This window comes from Varanus komodoensis, unplaced genomic scaffold (assembly GCF_004798865.1).
Source record: "Varanus komodoensis strain SLA01 unplaced genomic scaffold, ASM479886v1 scaffold5, whole genome shotgun sequence".
NCBI classification, from domain to species: domain Eukaryota; kingdom Metazoa; phylum Chordata; class Lepidosauria; order Squamata; family Varanidae; genus Varanus; species Varanus komodoensis.
Genome location: NW_025336087.1, coordinates 42,230,624 through 42,250,758, shown reverse-complemented (window position 1 = coordinate 42,250,758; position 20,135 = coordinate 42,230,624). Strand labels below are relative to the sequence as shown.

At 39.6% G+C, this 20,135-nt stretch overlaps 1 protein-coding gene across 4 annotated transcripts in view; it reads right to left on the bottom strand.

Annotated features, from left to right (window-relative positions):
• The window catches only part of PTCH1 (patched 1), a 101,035-nt gene that overhangs the window by 44,775 nt on the left and 36,125 nt on the right, over window positions 1-20,135 (bottom strand). For 2 of the 4 annotated variants that reach the window (XM_044446302.1, XM_044446304.1), the window contains exons 3-12: window positions 16,533-16,722; window positions 15,019-15,088; window positions 14,820-14,911; window positions 12,116-12,314; window positions 9,631-9,752; window positions 8,020-8,167; window positions 7,015-7,146; window positions 6,393-6,548; window positions 5,260-5,358; window positions 4,268-4,393 (exon numbers count right to left, since the gene is read on the bottom strand). In XM_044446302.1, coding sequence (XP_044302237.1) covers window positions 4,268-4,393; window positions 5,260-5,358; window positions 6,393-6,548; window positions 7,015-7,146; window positions 8,020-8,167; window positions 9,631-9,752; window positions 12,116-12,314; window positions 14,820-14,911; window positions 15,019-15,088; window positions 16,533-16,722 — 1,334 coding nt within the window. Of the gene's footprint in view, window positions 1-4,267; window positions 4,394-5,259; window positions 5,359-6,392; window positions 6,549-6,956; window positions 7,147-8,019; window positions 8,168-9,630; window positions 9,753-12,115; window positions 12,315-14,819; window positions 14,912-15,018; window positions 15,089-16,532; window positions 16,723-20,135 lie in introns of those variants that run through there. The other 2 variants (XM_044446303.1, XM_044446305.1) reach the window with 2 other exon arrangements.

Genomic DNA, 20,135 nt, shown 5'->3' with positions numbered 1-20,135 from the left:
AATCAGAGTAGCTTAGGAAAAAAGTACCACAGAAGATGCTGCAGGACGAATGACCTGGGTAGACCACTTCTATGGGCTGTTAGTCATACAAATGAACTAGTCCTCAGACTGCTAGAAAAAAATTGATATGATTTCCATTACTGGATACCATTGTTCAACATGATAAAAAGGGATGGTCTTTTTTGCCTAGCAACATCGTAACAGATTTTAGAAGCTTTATACATGGATCTTATAGAAACATAATGACCAATATTTACATGATCAAATCTTGGCTTAATAAGTCAAATTATGAATGATCCTCCTGCATCAATTTTGCTCCTCACAAGTAGAGGAACAAGTTAGGAAGCCACAGTTAACTACAGTCCTCTGTTATATTTGAACTGGGAAAACTACATTTGATGGGTTAAAACAGGCTGGAATAGATGATGTCATGTTTTAATACTGGCTTATTGTTATTGTTACATTCAACAGAATAGAGTGAAAGCAGAATTGGAAGGGACCAATAAAGCCATCAAGTCCAACTCCCTACTCTGTTTCCATGTGTGGTCACCCATCTGACTGTAGGCTCACACCTTTCCAACTTAGCAAAGGTGACTTGACATGCCAGCTTGATGTATAGCTACACAAGCAATGCAGGAATTTGTATCTTGCCTTTTTTCCTCTTGTGAGGAACCCAAGGCAAATTACATAGCTTTCCTCTATCTACTTTTATCCTCATATCAACAACCCCATGGTGTATGTTAGGCTGAGAGCCCATGACTGGCCCAAAGTTACCAAATGAGCTTCATAGCTGAGGATAGACTAGAACCTTGATCCTCCAGGTCCCCAGTCCAACAGTTCTAGCCTCCACTGGCTTCCATATTTTGGCTGGTTGAGATGTCATTAACCATTGTTACATGTCATAGAAAGCTAAAGTTAGCTATGGCTTCCTTACTTGTTTCTTCATTCATACATAGGGAGGAACAAAAATGTTCATTTCTTGGTTTCTTAAACTCATAACTGATCATCATAATGCAACCAATTATATAATCATGAATAATTATCAAGCTGAACAACTAAACTATGGTTAAGCAATAATTGCAATCCAGAATGCAAGCCATGGTCTGAGGTAGGCTCACTGTTTAACAATTAACAGGAATATCCATTGAATAACATTGAACAATGGTTCCTGTTAACCATAGTTATGCATTATTGAATAGCCAGGGGCACAGCTTACAGTGATTAGCTAAAGCATCATCAACACTCCTTGCTAGTCTTGCAGGGAATGGGACTCTACCCCACTTAGACATCAATTAATTCTTAACTGCTTTATTACATAAGTTACACGTGTAGCTTGTAACATAAAACTTGAATTCATCCCTAGTGGACAGCTCCCACTAAGAATCTGGTGGACAGCTCCCACTAAGCATAAGTATCTGAACTGGTATCAAAATTTTACCAAAACAATCTGCAAACACCTGAGTAAGCAAGCAAAGAATCACAATTTGGAGTATGCTTTGCCTAAGTCTTGAGAAAGAGCTAGAATTTATATTTGTTTGTTTCTTGTTCCCAGCAGTACAGCCTGAAACTAGCGTATCACCTGGTAAAACCTACACAGATTGGCTACTGCCCCCTCCAACACCAGTTCATCTGAAGACTATGAGCATACAGACCGCATGACTTTGCCATGATCTCTCTCCTTCCTCCATTCTTCCTCTCTGCCCCACTATTTGTAGTCTCTTAAAAGTTTGCATATTTTTTGTGTCTTTTTGATCCTGATATGGATTTTGCTATTTTTCTTATGGCCTACAAAGCTACTTTCCCCTTTTTTGGATGTGCTTTTTAGATATGCAACTTGTATTGCCTATTTCTGAAACTCTGCTCCCTTGAGGCTTGTACAGTGCCTGGGACCAGTGAGCTCTCAAATGTGGCAGATATTTGTAAAAAGGAAGACAGCAGGCCAAAAACTGCTAAATATTTGCTTATAGGACAGTATTATTCATAATAAAGACCTTTAAAATGTAAGTGGTAAAATAGCATGCCTTACACTAGGTTTGAGGACTGACGTCTTTGAGTACATGTTATCTAATTATGCAAAAAATGTATGACATGTCCTTGTGGCAGACAAACCTCTTTCTGGATGCATTTTGATATGCTACACAACCTCTAAATCCACAACTGACTCCAAGGTTATTATGAGCATCTACAGGATTAGTCACATCTCAGAAAAGCCCCAAGTTTCTGAAAGCAACATGAACCTCCCAAACAGTTAAGAGTCCAGTTAAATGGTGCCAGTTAAGCAAATTCACAATCTATATTAGTAATTTGATTCCTTTCCTGCCTGTGTGCCTTTGGTAATTAAGCCATTGATTGTGTATAAAAGAGAGAGAGAAATCACCAGCCTAGGGAAATGCCATACGCGGTGGCTCTAATCCACTTTTGAGAACATGAATGCTGATTCTTAGCTAGTAAGAGTGCATTTCTATGCATGAGAAGAGAGAAAAAGGTCCCATGACTTGCAGTATACTCCAGTCAGCCATACTAACTGGAGCATCTGGGAGATGACAGAATTTCTTTCAGTCTGAACATGCACAGGATTGAGCCCTAAATGTTCTAAAATATTTAGGTCCAGCTCAACATAACCATCCAAGTAGGAATGATAAGAGATTTGATTATTTTCTTCTTATTCCCAAACTAGTAGTATCTGTTAATGCCCTTTCTCTTTTCCCCTTAAAATATATTATGTTCTGTAGACTGTTCTACAGCTGCAACTGGACTGGGGAGCCTCAGACCCCCACAGGAGCCAAATTTGTTTTTCCAGATGGTCCCCACCCATTTGCTGGCTTCCTGGCTTTTGGGCAGTTGTCTCCCCATCCTAAAAACTGGATAAAGGGCGTCTCCTAAGGCTTAATTACTGACAGTATGAACTTTAAGCCATAATAGGTCTATATTATTTGTATTTTGCCCTTACCCATTTGCCTTCAGTCCCTTCTATCATTGGGATGCAGCTGTGAGTCCTTCTGTAAAACTAAATTTGGCCCTTGAGCTGCAAGAGGTGCAAGGCCCTATTTTACAAGCTCAAGTATAACCCCATGTTCCTGGATGTTTCAATAATATAACTGGCCTGAGAAGAAGTGGGCACTTCTACTGAAAGATCACATATGTTAAAAGAGATGAGGCAACTCAGCAAACCCCAACCTTCACCAAAAACAATACATGCCTGTTTCTCAAATTACAAAAATTAAACATAACCAACATATTTTCAAACCTTTTGAAGTCCATATACAAAAAGAAGCCCAAGGTTTTCACTTTCATTAGTTTTAAGTCTATGTATCAAGATTTTTCTAGGGTGAATCAACTTTTTCACTTTTGAAAACATTGTGGAACAGTGGTCCCCAACCTTCTGGGACATGGGGGCTGAATTAGAGTGCCCAATGCTTAAAGTGGGCCACATCTTAAATCAAAATGTAACAAAATTATTAACCTACCAATTTAGATCAAAATTAAACATTCAGAAGTTGATGAAGAAATATTAACCTGAATGCAATCCATGGCGGAACAGTGTTTTACTGTGGAATTCTCTTATGTATTGTATTTTTTGTGAGGAAGGGACAGGAACAGGCAGCAGTAGAAGGTGCTCTTGAGGCAGGAAGAACAGTGTGGGTCTGAGGGAAAATACCTTCAGGGTGATAGCAGTAGTGACCAAGCAGGTTGCAGGGCCGCACAGAAGGAGCTTGGGGGCCGCACGTAGCCCATGAGCCGCAGGTTGGGGACCCCTGTTGTAGAATAAGAGTCAGTGTGGTGTGGTGGTTAGTGTACTGGACTGGGAAACCAGAGGATCTGGGTTCTAGTCCCCACTCAGCTATGAAGCTCACTAGGTGACTTTGGGTCAGAAAGGAGGAAGTCTATCTAAGCCACCTTCGGTTACTTGCAAGAGGAAAAAAGACATTGGCTATACATGTAATTTAATGTCATATAATAATGAGAGCCATTGCTACAATCAAAGGCTATTTCCCCATAACCATGTACATGGAAGCAAGCACATTTAAAATTAAACACCTCAGATATGACTGGATATGTAAGTTCCCATACTAGCTAGCATTGATCTAACTGTGATGTAGGTCATCTTAGTCTAGGAGGAACCATCCACTGGCAGGGAATTTCTGCAGTGTTCGCCCAAGTCAACACTAATCCCTGCTCCAGAGTGGCTCTCAAACGAAAGCGCCAGACTAGAGTCAGCATAATAATAATAAACAGAACCAACAATGAATATGCTTTAGAAACTTACTTGGAGTGAAAATGCCCGTAGAGCGGGAATGGGAATTAAGGCAGCCATGAAGAATGCAGTTACATTACTGATAGATGTAAGGGCCACACTTGCTCCAGTGCGTTTCAAACATTCCCCTGTTCTATCCTGAAAATACACAGGAAGTTGTAGAATACATGAGGAATGAAATAGCACACAACATACACATACAAAGTTTACCTAATATAAATCCAGATTGTGTATGTCTACCTGCGGGGAGCTAAGAATATACAAGTGATGGCACCAGCATGTTATTGATGCCATGGTCATTAAAAAACCATGCTCAAAATTCACAGTACAGAACTCAAGGGAAGTCAATTAGGTTTTTGAATTTTAATTTAAATAATTTACAAGACACACATAATCATATATGAAGCCATAACTGCATCAACTAAGTACTAAGGGTACTTCCAGGAAAAGCCTTTATCCTACAATTGCTCTGCCTCAAATGTGGAATTATATGGCAGATCCAGATGAGCTAGTTTTCCATTTGTAATTCTTCAGTGCTTTTGCACCACTACTTCCATCTTTTTTCTTATTGGAAAAAACTATTTAAATAGGGAAAAGACAGAACAGGTACAAAATGCCTTTTTATTGATAGTAGAAAGAAGAGTCTATAGCCTAAAAATAGATGTAATAAGTATATTTTCAATCCAAGGGTGTCAGGTCAAGCTTTGCCCTACATATCTGAACTCTTTTCTCCCTTATCAGACTCAGACCTAAATGCAAGGATCTGGATCAGAGAAGCCTCTACAAAGGACCTGAAGTTTCTTTCCAACCATTATCTGTTTTTCTAGTATCTCACTGGTCTCTCCAATATGGCCCTAAATGGAATGGGAAACTGATTCACCTTGCCACCAAAGATTCTTGATCTTAGAAATTTAACTCAGGACAGCATTAATCCTGGTTCTTTGAACTATTGATTATGCAAATCCTTAGCTCCGAAAGAATGGCCCCAAGTAACTCGCCTTTACCTCAAATGGAATTCTCTTATTCTGCCCAGTTTCACTAAATGCGTGTGCCAAAAGGAAGACGTCATCTACACCGACTCCTAGAGCAAGAAAGGGTAAAACCTGCATAAAAAGGAAACAGGAACCAAAGACAGTTAAGGGGTCTCATGACCTACCAGAATATTAGTTAGCTGACTAAGATAACATACATTCTTACACCTGGACTTCTGTTTACAGCTAAACACAGATACATGCCTGTTAGCAAAAATCCCAATCTTTTTGCATCAGTTTACAAATGTTTGATGAAAACATTGGTTTTGCTGAAAATGTAAGGTTTTACTGAGTCTCTTTTATATTTTCCCCCATCTCATTGCAAGGTTTAGAATACATGACAAAATGTTCTTCTTTCCATTGATTCTTGTGAGGACCACCTTGTAAGGTTGATTTCAGAGTTTCAAAGATGGAGAAAAGGCCCCAGGGTTGTGGACTACCTTCACCATGAGCTGAGAATTACTTTGCCAGACTTTAGGTGCTTTATAAATAAAACATGATGACCACTATGAGTAAATTGGGAGTACCTGATTTCAGCAAGATTTGGGATCATCATAACCTACTGTATTTATTTATAAATACATTTCCTCTCTGTTGATATATTTTACCTGTGATGAGCAAGGGATCCTATAGCTCCCTGAAACAGTGCTTTTTCAAAGCCAACCTTAACTTCTGGACTACCTGGAGATTCTAACCCAGTTTGCCAATACCTAACTCTTTTCTCTGTAAGGACTCTACACTGTAACACTTGTGACAATCATAAGTTACTTTCAAAATCTTGAAGCAAAACAACATCTTTCTGCTGTTTTTACCTTGTTGTATGCTTCTACTCATGCATACCCAGTGCTAAAATTTCAATTCAGCTATATGTGTGAAATGTAAATAAAGATCCCATTGAAACACATTCTCTATTCAGATCTATGTCCTGAATAACCACAGGTAGCAGTGCCGTCTCAGTTTAGACATATTAAATGTTAACTACTTGGCAGGCCAACAGAGATACAACTGAAAGTACTAAAAACCAGTATTTCAGAGCTGTTTACATTCTCCCCCTCCCCACCCTGCTTCAGTCTGTTAAACAATCTGTTGCATTGTTCCTTTAATACCTGAGTTGTGGCTGCATTAAAGGAAATCCCAATCAACGAGCAGAGCCCCAATCCTGCAGCTACCGAGAGTGCAACCAACAAGACTCCTGCCAGCCCCACGGCACCCTGGGACTTAGCACAGTCCCACCGCAGCATGGTTAAACAGGCATAGGCGAGCTGCAAGCAGAACAAAAGGGTCTATGTTTAAAAAAAAGCAAAACATCAGGGAAAGTCACATATTAAATGTGTTCCTTTTCTAAACAAAACCTTCACCTACAAAATACATTTTGATGGGACAGCAGGCCTGGCTTTTTATTGAGGCAGAACATCTTGTCCAATCCTGTCAAATAGGTCTAAAACCCGGTTCCGCACGTCTCGGGCAGATGTCTTCCCAGTTCTGTTACTGTTTAACTGAAAACCACAGAGATCAAACTGGTGGCCCCATCCATGCTGAGCATGTGCTCCCCTTAATGAGTCACAGATCCTCCCTCAGATATATTACATGACTGAACAAGTGGTGCACAACTACAGATTTCAGAGTTGTCCAAGAATGCTCCGAGAGTGATTTCTGAGATGACAGCTTACTGTGGAATAATGCGCAAATAAATCACGAAGTATAACATTGCTCTTCTGTCCATTTTACCATGAGTAGGTAGCCACTGGCAACTCTGATAATGCTGACATCAGAAAATGATTTTAGGATGTCCTCCAAAGTAGTTGTAGTAAAGGAAAGCACCTTCTGAGTAGCGTTTTGTGCAACACTTTGATGTACAACCTATACAAAAGAGATTGGAAGCACAATCACATAAGGGGGACAATATGATACTTTCATGCATGGATATAGTTTAAAACCAGCCCCGCTCTCTCTCACACACTGTAGAGGACGTGTCACTGACCCTTTGTTACACAATTGCCATACTTGGTACAGAGGCACAGCGGGCTGCTACAGATCAAATAAAAATGTGTGCCTTGGAGGAGAGGAAAATTGCAATTAATTTAAAATAGTGAAACTGAAGAAGGTTCATGGCTCCCTCTCCACTCCTTCCCCCTCCTTTCCTGCTTTCTCTGTCCGTGAGCCTACAACTGGTCTGTTGTTACATCAGTTGTGCCTCTAATCTAAAACAACAAATTCTTAAGAGCAATCCTCTCTTTCTTCATTGGCTGGACACTTCAGAGAGGTCACCAGCAGCTTGGCAGAGGTCAATGCCTGGGAAACAAAGGCCAGATCATGTCACATGACCTCACCAATGGGACTGCAGCTGTGAACAGATTCTGTGGCTGGCTAATGTTTTCCAGACACCTTTGCTGGATAACCACACTGACCAAATGTTTTTGAAACCAGCCTAACTCTTTGAGCTATGGCAATGCAGTGTCACACCAGCAAATCAGAAAAGGCTTCAAAATTCCTGTGTTAAAACAAAGGTGCACTTCTCTTTGGTGTCATTCATAGCAGGAACTGGTAGGCTTCCCTGCACACTGAAAGAAAGGTGAATTGGAGGGTCTTAACTTCTTTGTCAGTCTCAGCACATTTGCGTTTTAAGCACAGCACACAGCCATCCTGGCAATACCTTAAATTACTTCACTGAAGGAATACTAGGCTACACTGAAGTCTAACACTGCTGGTTGTCTAGGTGAATTCCTATTTTACCTCAACATACATCCTCTGCCAGGCTTCCAGAATTGCAGCTGCCTTGTCCTCATTCCAGTTGATGTGCGAGACATATTCATAGCCCTTGAAGTGCTCATACATTTGTTTAGGGGTCATTAGCTGAAACATGGTCTGTAACGCCTGGGCACTAAAAAAAGAAAAAGCAAGGAGCTCATGATTCTCCAGGAACTATTTCTAATGCACGGCGTTCTACTTCGAAGTATTTTTGGTTAGCTAGAATACTGCATACTGCCTTATCCCGATTCAGATCCTAAGCCCATCTAGCCCAGTGCTGTTGACATTGCTTGGCAGTGGGCTTCCAGGGTTTCACAGGCAGGAAACTTTCCAGCCCTACCTGGAGATGGGGGAGAATAAACCTGGGACCATCCGCATGAACAGACAGCTGGTCTAGCACAGCGCTACAGTCCTCTCCATCTTTCCAGCAGCAGGGCTGTGCTAGAAACCTTGAAGGTCTGCTACAGATCAGCAATACTGCGCTAGAAGGACCAATGGTCCCACTGAGCACAAGGCAGCTTCACATGCTCCTCTCCTTTAATGCATGTTTGCAACCACTGTTTTATTTTGATGTATAGCCGCGTTCAATATTTGTTGAAGAAAATTAGGCCGCAAATCTTAGCACAGTTATGTAAACACAAGCTCAACATGAAATGTAAATAAAAGTTCTGCAAAAATGACACTGGGGTATGGGAATTGAGAAGTTATGAATGCCCTTCCAATCTTGTTATGAGATGAGCAGCTTAAGTATTCTTAGGGCCCACCCTGTTCTCCAGATACTAATCCAGGGGACCAGACTGTCTGACTATCCCAGTTGTGATAAGCTATACCCATGAAGGCTGCAGCTCATAGCACTACAGAGTAAACATGTAAGAGGTCCCTGATGAGCATGTGTGAATCTGAGACTGGACATGCTTCTTGAGATGGAGTTTTCAAGGAAGCAGGTGGCAGCAGTCCTTTGCCTTCCCAAAATGCACAGGGCAGCAATTCAGCAAGACATCTAGCAAGCAAACACAGAGCTTAGTACCCAGTGGGTTCTTCCACTGATGGAAGGCTCTTTGTTCCAGCAGAGGCTCTATCAATGAAACAGGGCATTTTGGCAATCCCACCTCCCCACCCAGATTTTCCCCAGAGGACTGGTGGAACCCTTTGAAAAAGCATGGGAAGTGGTGCAGGAAGAAAGGGGATTGGCAGAAAAATCACCTCCCTCCCATTCCACTGATGAAAGCCTTTACTGGATTATACAGCTGTCCATTAGCAGAAGGATACAACTGGTTACAACCCAGAGGCCCCTTGCTTCTTTTCCTTATAAGTGGAATGTGAGCAGAAACGTTGGAGCTTAAATGTGAACTAGACATGGATAAAAATCTTTAGAACTGAAACAGTAACTTTAGAATGAGTTACACCCAAAGTTGAAATGCACTTTATACATGTGAGCAATACAACAGATTCAAATAGCATAGTACATAGCAAGACAGCTGATTCAAGAAAGCACTGGAACATTTAAAAATGTATACAAGGGATTTTTCCCGCTAGGAGGCAAAGAAATAGGGAATGCATCAGACAAGAACATGCTGGCAGCCCAGGAATGCTTACCTGACAAGTTTCCCAGTACTGTTTTTAACTGTGCCGCCAACAATCAGCTCTTCCTGCCAATGCATGTATTTTTTTGATAGCCCATAGCATCCACCACTTAAAACAAGAGCCACGTCAAGAGGCTACAATATAAACAAAAACGTTATAAAATCACAGGACAATAAAAAGCACAAAATAACCAGTGTATATAATAACAGTGATATCCATTTAGGGAGCCAGGAAGACAAGTTCAGAACTTCACAGAAGTCCGGCCCCGAGCCCTGCTCTGCATTAAGCTCTAAAAGCAGACAGGGAGGTCCAGGTAAATCCTTATCGAATTACAGCCCCTCCATTCCTGCCAGGACTAAATTTGGCAGTGAAGAATAGCTATGGATTTTCCCCATTTTCCAACCAAGCTTCCTAAGAGGCAGCAGAAAGCCAGCAGGGAAACAAGCAGAGAAAAGGAGGAAGTACAGACTAGTGGCCTAGCCAAGTGTTTAGTAAAGTAAGCCATAGTATCATGCTGAATCTTGAGTCCAAATCCCAGCCCTAAAAGTTAATCTGTAGATTTACCTGAGACAAATAATCCTGACCACATTATCTTCTAAATTGTTTAGTACTTACTATGACCTTAACCAGACAGTACTTTTTATTTTATTTAAGGAACTTAAAGGAACTTTCAAGGAACTCAAGATGGCTTACATAATTCTTTCCCTCTTCTCCATCTCATCCTCACTGCAACCCTGTGAGGGAGGTTGGGCTGAGAGTCTGACTGGCCTCAAGTCACCCAGTGAGCTCCATGCCTAAGGGGGAGGGGGAGACTAGTACACAGATCTCCTGAGTTCCAGCCCAGCACTCTTAACTACTGCACCATTCTGGCTCTCATAGTTATAATTTCTACCCTTGAAAGAACTTCGCCTACCAAATTGCTTACATTGTTTGTACTTTCCCATATAATTTGCTGGATATTCTAGCTAATTTAAAAATGGTAATTCTGTAGATACACAGTAAAACCTTTGCAAAATATCTAGCCAGTGATGTTAAGCTTTGTGAATTATATTTGTTTAATGTGTGATAATACAAATAGAAAGTGTAGGTTAGAACATAAGCTGAACTGATTTCAGGAACTGCAACATTTAAAGTGTGTGCGTGTGCTGAAAAACATATCACAGAGATTCCTAAAGATAACATGTTGGCTTTTTATGAATTGTTTTACAATTAGCTGTAGTGTCAGTTAAAAAACATGATTGAATTGTCTTAATGACTTTGCAATCTAGTCACATTCATATACTAAATCTCTCACTTGATAGGAAGACATAAACAACACTGGAGAAATAGAACTTCAGGTAACTAAAACATCAGCAAATCAATACTGTCCAGAGAGATTCATAGTGACCAATTTAAACCTATGTAAGTTTAGACAAAAAAGTTGTGCAACTTCCAGCAATCCCCAGCCAGCATAGTGGGGATTGCATTCTTAATCCCCTTTTCAGAATCTGCTCAATCGGATCCTTTTCTTCTGTAATTTAATACACACCCAGAACTGAAACTTGGATTAATAAGCAAATGAACATCTACAGACAAATGCAGAAAGGAGTCAGCAACCCATAAATAAATGGATAAAATCAAAATTCCAAAAGCAGGGTTGCATCCAATGTTATGCTAGCAGAAAAAGTACAAGAGGTTCCATTAGCATGACTCCCCTTACACTTGTGCAACCACTAGCAGGACAATTAGCACAAGCAACACCAGCCTAGTGCAAGTTGCAATGAGTTATGCAACAGCTTGCAGAAGCAACATATCTGTGTGACTCTTGGACAGGTATGGAACTGAAGTTTCCACAAGCAGCAGAAGTGTTACACAGAAAGAATGATACCACTTAATACCACCCAGAGTGCCAGATCAAAATGCTGGGAAACCATTTATTGATTGGTTAATTCATTTATTGAAATATATATACACCTCTAAGTGCTTCATATACAAAAATACTAAAAAAATGTTAGTATACATATATGATGCATTATAGTAAGAAATTATTACAACTTGCAATGACAAAAGCAAAAAGAAATAAAATGAAGCAATTGAACAAAACAGCATCACAATTGGTTACCAGCCAAAAAAAGTTTGTTTATACAAGTATATTTTCAGAAGTTTGGTTGAAACTTAACTACCAAATGAACAACTTCTAAGCCAAGACTGGCCAATTTGTTCTGCAGAGGTGGTGATACCAATATTTACTGGTCTGATTTATATATTGCTCTTGTATACCAAATAGAAAGGCACTTGTTTATGTGTGTGTTGCAGAGCATATGAAAGCTCATAGTGTCAGGCTGATAACAAATGCTGTAGGCAAGGCAATGCCCATGCATGACTTAAAAGAGGAATTTTAACTATCCTGAAACTGAAAAACTATTGTTGATAATAGGGGACTTTAGGATAGGAAGTGAAGTTTAGCCATTTTTAGTACATTTTCCTGAATTAGCCAATGAAAGATAAACTAACTTACTTTGGTTGAATTTTTGTTGGGGGCTGTGATAGGGCAGTCGGGATCATCGGGATTTAAGCAAGGTCGATCCATATACCCGTGACCAACTTCTGCTTTATTCAGCATTTCCTCCCAGGTATCTACTTGGGAGTTTATTTTCTTTAACTCTTCTAAGAATTCTAAGGGATCAAAGTTTGTCCACTGCAAATGGGGTTTCCCTCTGTAAAAAGAAAACAAAACAGAAGGATGAAATGGCATCAACAATCTCCACAGGAATTCACAGAAATATTCACCTTAACTCCCCCACTCTCCATACAAATCCAAATTCAAAACAAACACTGGACACAATTCAGCCCAACTTAACCCTAATCACAGTTACTTGGGGGGGGGGAGTCCATTGAAAAATCAATAGAACTTAGTTCTGAGAAAACGTGTTTAGGATTCTGAGTTACTACCAAACCCTGCTGAGTTTGGTAATAATTCCATTCCTTTTGAAAAGACTGTTGAGAAGCCATATGCTAGGTCTGATTTCAGACATGACATTTCATGTTCATGTGAGCAGCTTTACGCATTCCAAGGTGTAATTTCTCCATCCATATGCAGAAATGTAAAGTTTGAAACCACAGCAACCAATATCCTACAGAAGCCACTTTTATGATTGAAGGAATACAGTTTCCAGTTTCTGGAGGATTGCAGAAGTTGGTGTTGGCCAATATTCTCAAATAACCAACTCATAAATTACCCTGGATAGACAATTATGTTGCGTGCGCACATGTAGCCAGGGATATACAAAGTGGCAAGAAATTTCATATCTGCAAAGAAACAGCCTATAGATATACTTAAAACGCTGCCTGTTGATGCCTTAATGAAATAGGTAGCCTCACTTTAAAGGAGGAAAACAACCCCATAAGAAAAAAAATCAAACTCATATAACTGAAAGGAGGGTAGATGTTTATGAAAGATTTTGTATTGCAGTATTTTTCTTTCAGAGGCAATCAAGAACATTCTGATGTTTAATACTTAATAGCCCAGTGCTTCTTCAAACTTTGGGAGTGTAGCAATACTCTTGCAAACTCCTTGGCCCTTGATGCCACCTCCATCATGACTCTCTTTCTATTTCCACATTTGATTTTGTGTGATGTTGACAGACCATAAAGGCTGCCTTATTTTGTGGTTCAGACTACTGTATCTGCTTAACCAGGCTTAAGTCATTATTCAAACTCTACCAACCAGAAAACACAAACTCCCTTATTCCCCCATCTAAAAAAACTCAGAAGGTTAAGAGATGGCCACTGCAAATTGCTTTTATAGAAGCATGCAAACCAGGGAAAAGACAAAAACACAATATAGCTAAGCCTTGCATAGTTAACAAAAAACGTCTAAACTGATTAAAATTAACTGTTTGATTAGCACTTTACATTGTATATAATTATCTTCCAAAAGCAATATCTTTTATCAGTCAAAAAGCTGATAAACAAAGGATTAGTTTCTTCTAGAGTTTATTACTGTTATTACTGTTGCTGTTATTGATTCTTTAGTTCAGGGTGGAAATTCACATACTTTTATTTGAAAAATTATTTGGTCATCCCTGCTATTGTACTTGTCATTTAAAAGCATCAAAATAGCAAAGTTAATTTCTTCCCAAATAATCATTCATAGCATCATAAGGATGAAGATACACAGGCATTCTAAATTGTGATGGAAGTAGCTTAGACATGTGCTTACAGCCTACAGAGGCATTTGTTTTCAGGGAGGAAAATGTGTGCTCCACCACACTTAAAAGGACAGAACTTTATCTTATTTTCAGAATTGTCTTTCAGATAGGAAAGGAGAGCCCAGTGGTTATTTTCTAGGTAGTTTGCTTAGTATATAGGGCAAAGATGTGTGATGAGGAGAATGAACAGAACACAAATCATCTGATTGAAGCTGCAAGACTAGCAAAACTCAGAAGCTGTTGAGCATATGTCTGATAAATTACACTTTCCAGTTGTTACTATTCCATGTGTCTGAAGAAATAAAAAAATACAAATCTGCAAGACAACAGTAGAAACCAATTCTAAGTAAAAACTGAGATCCCAGTCACATCAATGTCAATTATAAATCACTAATGTTTGTTGATTAAGGCGACAAGTGACACGCAGAGTTCATTTAGATACTGATTGAGACCCTGGCTGAACTTAGCTGAACTTAGTTCTCATTGAAATCAACGGAACAGTCCATGGATAACTAGTCTCACTGATTTCATTGGCAACTAGGTTCAACTAAGTTAGTGCACATTGGACCTACTCTTCCTAAATTGGCCAATATGGAGCAGCCCAGCAAGGCCTGATGATGCAGCAGCTACACGGAGAAAGCAACTCGGTCCCAGAAAAGTTTCTTGGAAGCAATGCACATGAGCATAGTAGCTATTCCTTTTACACGACCTTGCTGCAGCTGTGTCTAGTGTCATGCCTGGTCATAAGTTATCTCCCCTATATAGTGGCATTCATGGAAATGGAGACTTTAAAATGTTTGAACAGGGTGTCTGTCTTCTTATAGAACATCCATCATAAAGATGACAAGATGGATGTATCAAAGCTGCATGCACTTGTAACACCACAAAGGCATCCCTGTGACTCCCAGTATTTTGCTGCCCAATTAGCATCTGAACAAACAACAAAAATGCAAAATACTAACATTCAGTTTAACTTTTTACAAATGATAGAAAACAACAATCGCCACTTACGGTAGGTATGCAGTCCCTGATTGTAACTTTGCCCCCTCCCAGAAGCAGTCCAAGGGTGTGATAATTAAACAAGGGTAAAGATGTTCGATAATCTGCCAAAGTTTTAAAAAGATTAGAAAAGAATAAGGAGTTAATAATGAAATGGTAATGAGCGGAGGGAAATACATAAAAGCATAATAAACACAACTATTGCTTGTACCTTGTCCATGTAACCTGTTTCTGTGATGGGTTCCCCTGATTTGTGACATAAGTGTTCCAATTTCCATTGTCTGTTAAAAAAGTGCAAATCATGTCAATACTTAATTTTTTTCACAAATACTACCATGCATTTTTTTCAATGTGAGTACCACCCATGCAGATAGCCTAGTTTTAGGGAAACTGAAAATTACAGAGGAAGTAGATTGTTAACTCTTATGGAGTAAGGGAGCTATTATGTGATAATCAAAACAGGGCAGTTTTTGTATGTTGCAAGAAGCTGTACTCTGTAAGCAGGGTTTGAATCATATAGGAACTGTGGAGAACACCATTTCTGCACGTGCCCATGTTTACTTATTCTCCCCATTCTAGGACAATTACAATCTGCAACTCACTGCTTAGCATATATGGGAGTTTTTGCAACCAACATTTTTTGTGTTCTCTCCCGTTTTGTCAGTCTTGTGGCATACTAGAATTCAAATCATATTAGTCAACCTGTATGGGGCAAAAATGCTGGAGAGCTATGGTAGTGCTGGTCATTGGATCTGATGGCCTCCTGATTTATTTATTTATTTATTGGCTCTATGAGTAAATTAATGTTTCTTCTGCTCTTTAGAGCCATGTAAATGAGTGCACCTCAACCTTTCATTTTATCAGATGGCAACAGAGACTTTCTGGAAATAACTTGGGAATTCTGTAGACAGACAATAATTTCAAGTCACCCCTTGAAATCTTACCTACTGGGAAATGCAAAGGATTTTCTGGTTCTTAGAAAATTCTCAGTGTGTCAGGCAGATTTCATGTTGGATATTTATCTGTACTCTATCAAAAACTGTTTTGAATTTGTAGGGTGGCACTCTGATACCCATAAGCCTGTATTTATACAGCAGTCCAACATATTCAAAATCATAAGCCTTTAAAAATATTTCATGAAAATAAAGAAGTTATGTTTCCTTTTAAGCCAATAGCAAATCTATATGCTTATCATATTGGCATATATGTTTACTTTCTGAAACAAAGGAACTTCAGACATTGAAACCTAGGGTCTGCACCTGGTGATTGCTGGAGAAGGAGACGGGCAGCCCCTCAAGTGTGCTGCCCATCTCCTTGCCCCCCATTTGCCAGATGCTAGAAAGGAATTGGGGATGCTTAAAACTATTAGGCAGTTGGGGGCGGAAGGGGACTCTGGCTGATTTCCTCGTTTCTTTCCAAGTGGCCCTTCAGGAGAGTTGCACATACTGAAAAGCAAATGTGCAGGTATACTGCATTTTCCTTTGCTGTGTGCTCACAATCAAGGCAACTACACAGCCAAGGAAACACAAGCAGTATGCGTATGTGAAGGCTATCCATATTCCCTGCATCAGTTCTGCTTTGTGGAAGCAGTGGAAGTCTACAGTGGAGGACTACGAAACTGAAAAATAACACTTCCCACATCAACTGGTTGACATTTTTCTCACTTCTTCTGACCTTAGTTCCTGGGATGGGGAAAGGGAAGTCACCTTTCTCCTCTCATCTTACCTGTTATACATATATACGTGTACCCTGCTCGCTTGAAGTGCAGAATCAAGGTGCTGTCTGAGTGCTTCTGTTGTTAGTACATTAGCGTGGTCTTCTTGTGGTGTCTGAATCATGAGTTGGGGATTAAACATGGCCTCTTCTCCAATCTTCTGCCGTGTGTAACTTAACTCCCGACTCACTCGTCCACCAACTGACAGACAAATATTTACAACCTGGGATCAGCCAACAATAACTGACTCTGGATTCACATTCTAAGAGCTTACAGGCCACCAATAAACTTTCCCATATGCATGGAATTTTCTGTAGCTAGTTAAAAGCTGAAGCAACTTTGAGAAGAGCTACAGCACAGAAAAGGACATACATTATCTTCATTATATTTTTTAAAAATCATTGTTTTGATTCCACAAACAGAGCCATGTCTTAAGTCAATTCCTGCTAGACACGTCTTCTTTTAGGATCATACCAAAATTTCCATATGTAGAAACTTTATTAAAAAAGAAAAGAAAAGAAACCTTTTCCTTTCAGACCAGACCAAATATTTCTATGTTACAATTTCTTACACTTGTATAAACAGTCTGCTGCAATGGCACATTTCAAGATAAATGGCTTCAATTTACACTCTTCTCCTAAATAATTTGGCAATGGCAGAATGGGAAATGTTTATCTTCCATAAAATGGAGGTAGGAGGGAAAGGGTAAATGAGCATTAGTATGTCTTGCTGCTGCTAGTTAAAACATAAAAATACTGTTAAGTTAGGGTCACATAACGGTGCAGGTTCAGAGGAACAGAGTCAACTACTTTTAAGCAATCAACTCCAAGAGTCTAAAATTACTCCAGTGAACTCTTATGTACCAGGTTCTGGATACCCAAGTAAGAATTAACATCGCAAGCAGCATGCTGAAGAGACAGAATTGCAACAATTATGTTGCCTTATCTATTACAAATCCACTTGGGGCCTATTTGAGAGTAAACATGTATAGGGTTGCGTAGTTAGTGGAAGAAAAGTAAACACAGCTAGAATGTGAGTAAGGCGGTTATACCCTAACATTAAAAACCACAATGGCTTGAATCTTGAGAACTGTGCATGGTGTTCAGGGATGCACCAGAATTTTTCTACTCCCTCCTTCTTGCAACCCCTCCTGAGGAATGGGGAGCTGTCCGAAATGGCATGCAACGCAACATGAAATGATGCAGCTGCCACGTAATCTGGGGAAATCTGCAGAAACCAGTGACCTTTCTGTGCCTGAGATGAAGTGCACTTTGGAGATAAGCCAACAATTTTAGGGGAGAGCACATTCGAATTGTCAAAGCATCATTTGAACTGTTCCATATATTATAGTATTATAACTGTACACACCTTCCCCCCTTTTAAAACTTACTGTAAATACTCAATGGTTTCTTTCATTAAATGCAATGAACTGAGGCAGTCTTTAACATTAGCCCTTTCTTCCCCGTAGCCCTATATAAATTGATGAGACACCAAAGCTAAGGGCATTCTCACATGCGAAAGCTTTAATTTGTTAATGCTGAACACTTGGTCTACAAGGCACAAGTAAAAAATTGCACATTTGATTTCTTATCTTCTCCCTTCCCACTCCACATGCAAGGATGATATACAAATTAGGTCTGGTTCTACCATTAGACAAAGTGCACCAGTTGCCTTAGGTGGCAGTAAGATGTGAAAAGAAAGCAATGTGGGCCTTGTGCCCTACAACGTACTTCCTAAATTAATTTTCCACCTTCAGGTATGGTGGAAGATGCTGCCCAACATCAGTGTAGAAGATAGATTTATTAGTCACTTTATTTGGGCATGACATGGCAGAATGTCTCAGTCCAGACCTGATTCAAAAGTAGCACAAACATTATTACTTGGACACCCTGCAAAATTCCCAGCACTCATTCAATGTAATTTGCTGTGGGTACCATATTGTGCAGTACCACTAGCGTGCAGTACTTTTCTGGCTTTGTTTGCTTTAAAAATGAAAATAATGGTAAATAACCACTTATGTAAAAGAGCTATACTCCTACAATGCTAAAATAACTAGTTTTGAACAAGATACAATTATTTCCATTCATCCCCATTTTAACAAGGTGGTTAATGGTACTGACTAAAAAGGTCTTTTTTATGAGATGATAATAACCATTTCAAAATGTGATTTTAAAGTGAGAATTATAGGAGTATAGCTACAGCAGGAGTGGGAAACATGTGGCCCTAAAGGAGTTTTGGGTTACAGTTCCTATCATATGATGGCTAGGTGAAGGGACTGGGTATGCTTCTCTCAAAATACAGCATTCCAAGGTGGCTATTTTAGACTCTGAATCTGAACTAGAAGAGGAGACTGTGCTGAAATGCTTAGTGGACTTTCCAGGGCCAACAAGCTTTGAGATAAGCCAAGCAACTGGTGAGAAACAAACCACCTCTGGTCCAGGAGAAGACACTGCAGAACGGGAAAGGTCAGAAGAGGAGGCATGTGACTTTATGAGCCCAGTGGTCTGACATTAAGTCAAACAACAAACCAATCAAGTAACATCCAGCATTCCTACCCTCGGGCTCACAAACAGCATGAACCTCCCAGACAGTGCAGCTAGGTTGGTCTGTGGGAAGAAGTGAGGAGCAGGATTCAGTCTGATACCAACTTCTGCTATGGGCAAGAGCTAACTCTGCAGTTAAAGGGCCTTAACTCAATTGATCTTTATATAATAAAGAGGCTACTTCTGGATGGCCAGTTTTAACATAATAATAGATTGCAGTGATAAGCGTCTTGTCATGATCTGCTGAGAAAAGGAGAAAGATCAGGGAGAGTTATGGGTCCATGGCATTAGGCCTGATGAAAAGTATAGGCCAAAACATCTGGAGAGCCACAAACTGTTCACTTGTGAAGAAAAATGCACTCTGAAATTACAGAGGCATAGCAAATTTTAACACCATTTTTTAAAAAATCCAATAAGCAAACTTATTAAAACGGTACATCGTATTTGTTGCATCATATTATAAGGATATAACAGTATAACACTCTTTCATTTAAGAGCATTTTGCTATTATACACATACTATATATCACACATATATAATATGGAAAATATATAGCTGTTTCAGCATCATTTAAAATCAAGATAAAAGAAGCAGATGATAGATGTAAATTAAACAGGAGATAAAAATGGCACCCACTACAAAGCATATAATGAATGTTTCTGAGTTGTGTTAAGTTCAGCTGCCCAGAAACTCATTACCCACAACAAAGTAAGTCCCCTTAAAAACATGAAAGAGTAGCACTAAGAAGCTGGTGGGGACAGAACTAGTGGAAGCACATAACAAATGCACAATAGTGTAGAAAGTTAATTGTAATTCTCTTTCTGGCCCACAATAGAAGAACAATGATTTATTAGCATCAAGAGCTATCTGTTTGGAAGCCCCTGTGGAAAGTGTCCATTTGTGAGCTACAAAGGATGACTTTTCCAAGATCCACTGTCCCTTTTAAGTCCATGAATGCATGTATACAGTATGAGAGTTGTCCATATGCTTAAGGAAAGGAAAATAAAGAATTTTAGTCTGAGAAAAACAGGGATTTTTCCATATATTGTAGATTCAGCTTTAAGTAAGGTC